General features: G+C 41.0%; 1 protein-coding gene across 1 annotated transcript in view; it reads left to right on the top strand.

Moving 5' to 3' along the window:
* The window catches only part of Defb108b (defensin beta 108B), a 4,235-nt gene extending 2,727 nt beyond the window's left edge, over positions 1–1,508 (top strand). The window contains exon 2 of the mRNA XM_026783171.1: positions 1,348–1,508. Within this exon, the coding sequence (XP_026638972.1) occupies positions 1,348–1,508 (161 nt within the window). The remainder of the gene's footprint in view (positions 1–1,347) is intronic.
* Positions 1,509–2,156: the final 648 nt, after the last annotated feature.

The following is a 2,156-nucleotide window of genomic DNA, read 5'->3' as shown; positions in this document are numbered from 1 at the left end:
TCTTAACCACTGTGCCATCTCTCTAGCCCCTAGGTATTGTTTTCTATAAGCCACAAAGAGTTAAATCAACTTAAGACATTTGGATGTCAGCTCACTTCAATTTAATAGCCCATACTGATTAGAAAGGATTCAAGAATTGGTGTTGGTCAAATGAAGGGAGGAGCTAGGAGTGTGCTGATGAAAACACATTATATATATGTACAAAATTCTCGAGGAATAAAAAAATAAATAAAATGTTTGCTGGCATAGAATGAAGAAAAATAAAGCATTGGCCTTTATGGGAAAAAATGCTTTGGTGCTTCTTTAGCTCAATGAAAAGCTTAGAAATCGTCAAAGGAAACATGGGTTTTGTTGCTCAGAATAAAGCCACTTCTGACAGCATACACATGCGTGTGACCAACCTCTGCGGCAGTCCGATTGCAGGCCGTAAAGCAAATACCAGTCAATGTTTCAACAAGTAAATCTGTCTGCCTCTTAAGAAACCAAATGATTCGCTCTCAATGCAACGGTTTCTAAAGGAGGGCTGTAGCCACAACCAGCGTCAGAGAGGAAGGAAGGAATGATGTTGCACCAAGGTGCCACAGATAACAGTGAGGGCACACGAGTCCGTGAGAGGCAGACATACGGCCGCCTTCCCCAGAAGAATATCATCTCTCTAGCAATGTCCTTGAGGTATATTTTCTTTTAGGTCAATATTTTAGTTCTAATTCTGAAAGACAAATATGTAAATATGGGAGATAGATAGACAGACAGATACATACATACATACATACATACATACGTATGTATGTACGTAGATACACTGATATATGGATGCATAGGTAGATAGGTAGATAGGTAGATAGATAGATAGATAGATAGATAGATAGATAGATAGATAGATAGATAGATAATGGTAGATGCATAGATACATAAATACATTGGTACATAGATACATAAGTAGATAAATAATGGATAGACAGCATATAATGTCTAGAGCATTATCCAACAACCTAGAAGAATAAGCAGTGAAGAAATGGCATTAAAAGCTTCTCTTTCTTGCCGTTGTTAGAAGATGGGAAAGAGAAAGAATAAAGAGCTGTGCCCATGCCTAGAACTCTTAAAGCAGAGAGCACTACTCAGTCTCAGCCTTTTGTTCTTTAGATATACCCAGTGTTGCCAGATTTCTCAAGGAGAAATTCCCAAATGTTTTGTGACATTGGGTTTTTAAGTGTTGGTGTAAGAAATCAAATAGCAATAAACATACATACAAAGTCATTTTCAGATGTGACTCCCGCCCAGTCTGTAGACTAAGTAAACATTCATCAAGTTGAATAAACAGTTACAATCACCCTCTTCTGTATGCAGTCAGGGGCAAGTTCAAAGAAATCTGCGATCGCCCAAATGGTGTTTGCCAGTTGTATTGCCTTGAAACGGAAGTCTACGTTGGGAGGTGTTTAAATAGACGAGCGTGCTGCCTGCCCATGGGGAATCAACCCAGAGTTGAGGACGTCACACCCAAGAGCTGAAGCCTTTCGCTCGGATCCCTCACAGCGTGTTTTATCCTCGCTTCTCTCTCTCCTGTATTTTTAATAGGTTCTTGTCCATTCCTCAATAAGTAATAAAGAAAATTAGCAGAGAGAAGGCTGTGTTTTTAAGTTATTATTTTGTGTGTGTTTGGGTTGTATGTATGTCTGTGCACTACGTGTGTGCCTGGTACAGGTGTGGGCCAAAGACGGTGTTGAATTCCCTGGAACTGGAGTTACAGACAGTCATGAACTGTCATATGGGTGCTGGCAGTCGAACCTTGGTCCTCTGAAAGAGCAGCCTGTGCTCTTAATTGCTAAGCCATCTCTTCTTGAGAAGGCTGCTCTTTAAAGTGTGTGTTCTGGGACTGGAGAAATAACTCAGTGGTTCAGAGCACTGGCTGCTCTTTCAGAAGACCTGGGTTCAGTTCCCGGCACTCACGTGGCATTTACAACTACCTGTAAGTCCAGTTGCCGAGAATCTGATGTGCTCCTCTAGCCTGTGTGGGCACTGCATGGATGTGCATGGATGTGGTGCTCAGATGTCCATGCAAGCAAAACACGCATACAAATAAAAAGAAATAAACGATTGGAAGTTTGTGTTCTACCTCATGTTTGACTGTGGTTGGGTTCTCAATGTGGCATATCCTC

The sequence above is a fragment of the Microtus ochrogaster genome, chromosome 17 (assembly GCF_000317375.1).
Source record: "Microtus ochrogaster isolate Prairie Vole_2 chromosome 17, MicOch1.0, whole genome shotgun sequence".
Lineage (NCBI taxonomy): Eukaryota > Metazoa > Chordata > Mammalia > Rodentia > Cricetidae > Microtus > Microtus ochrogaster.
Note: the sequence above shows the minus strand (reverse complement) of the source record. Positions and strands in the feature narration are given on the sequence as shown.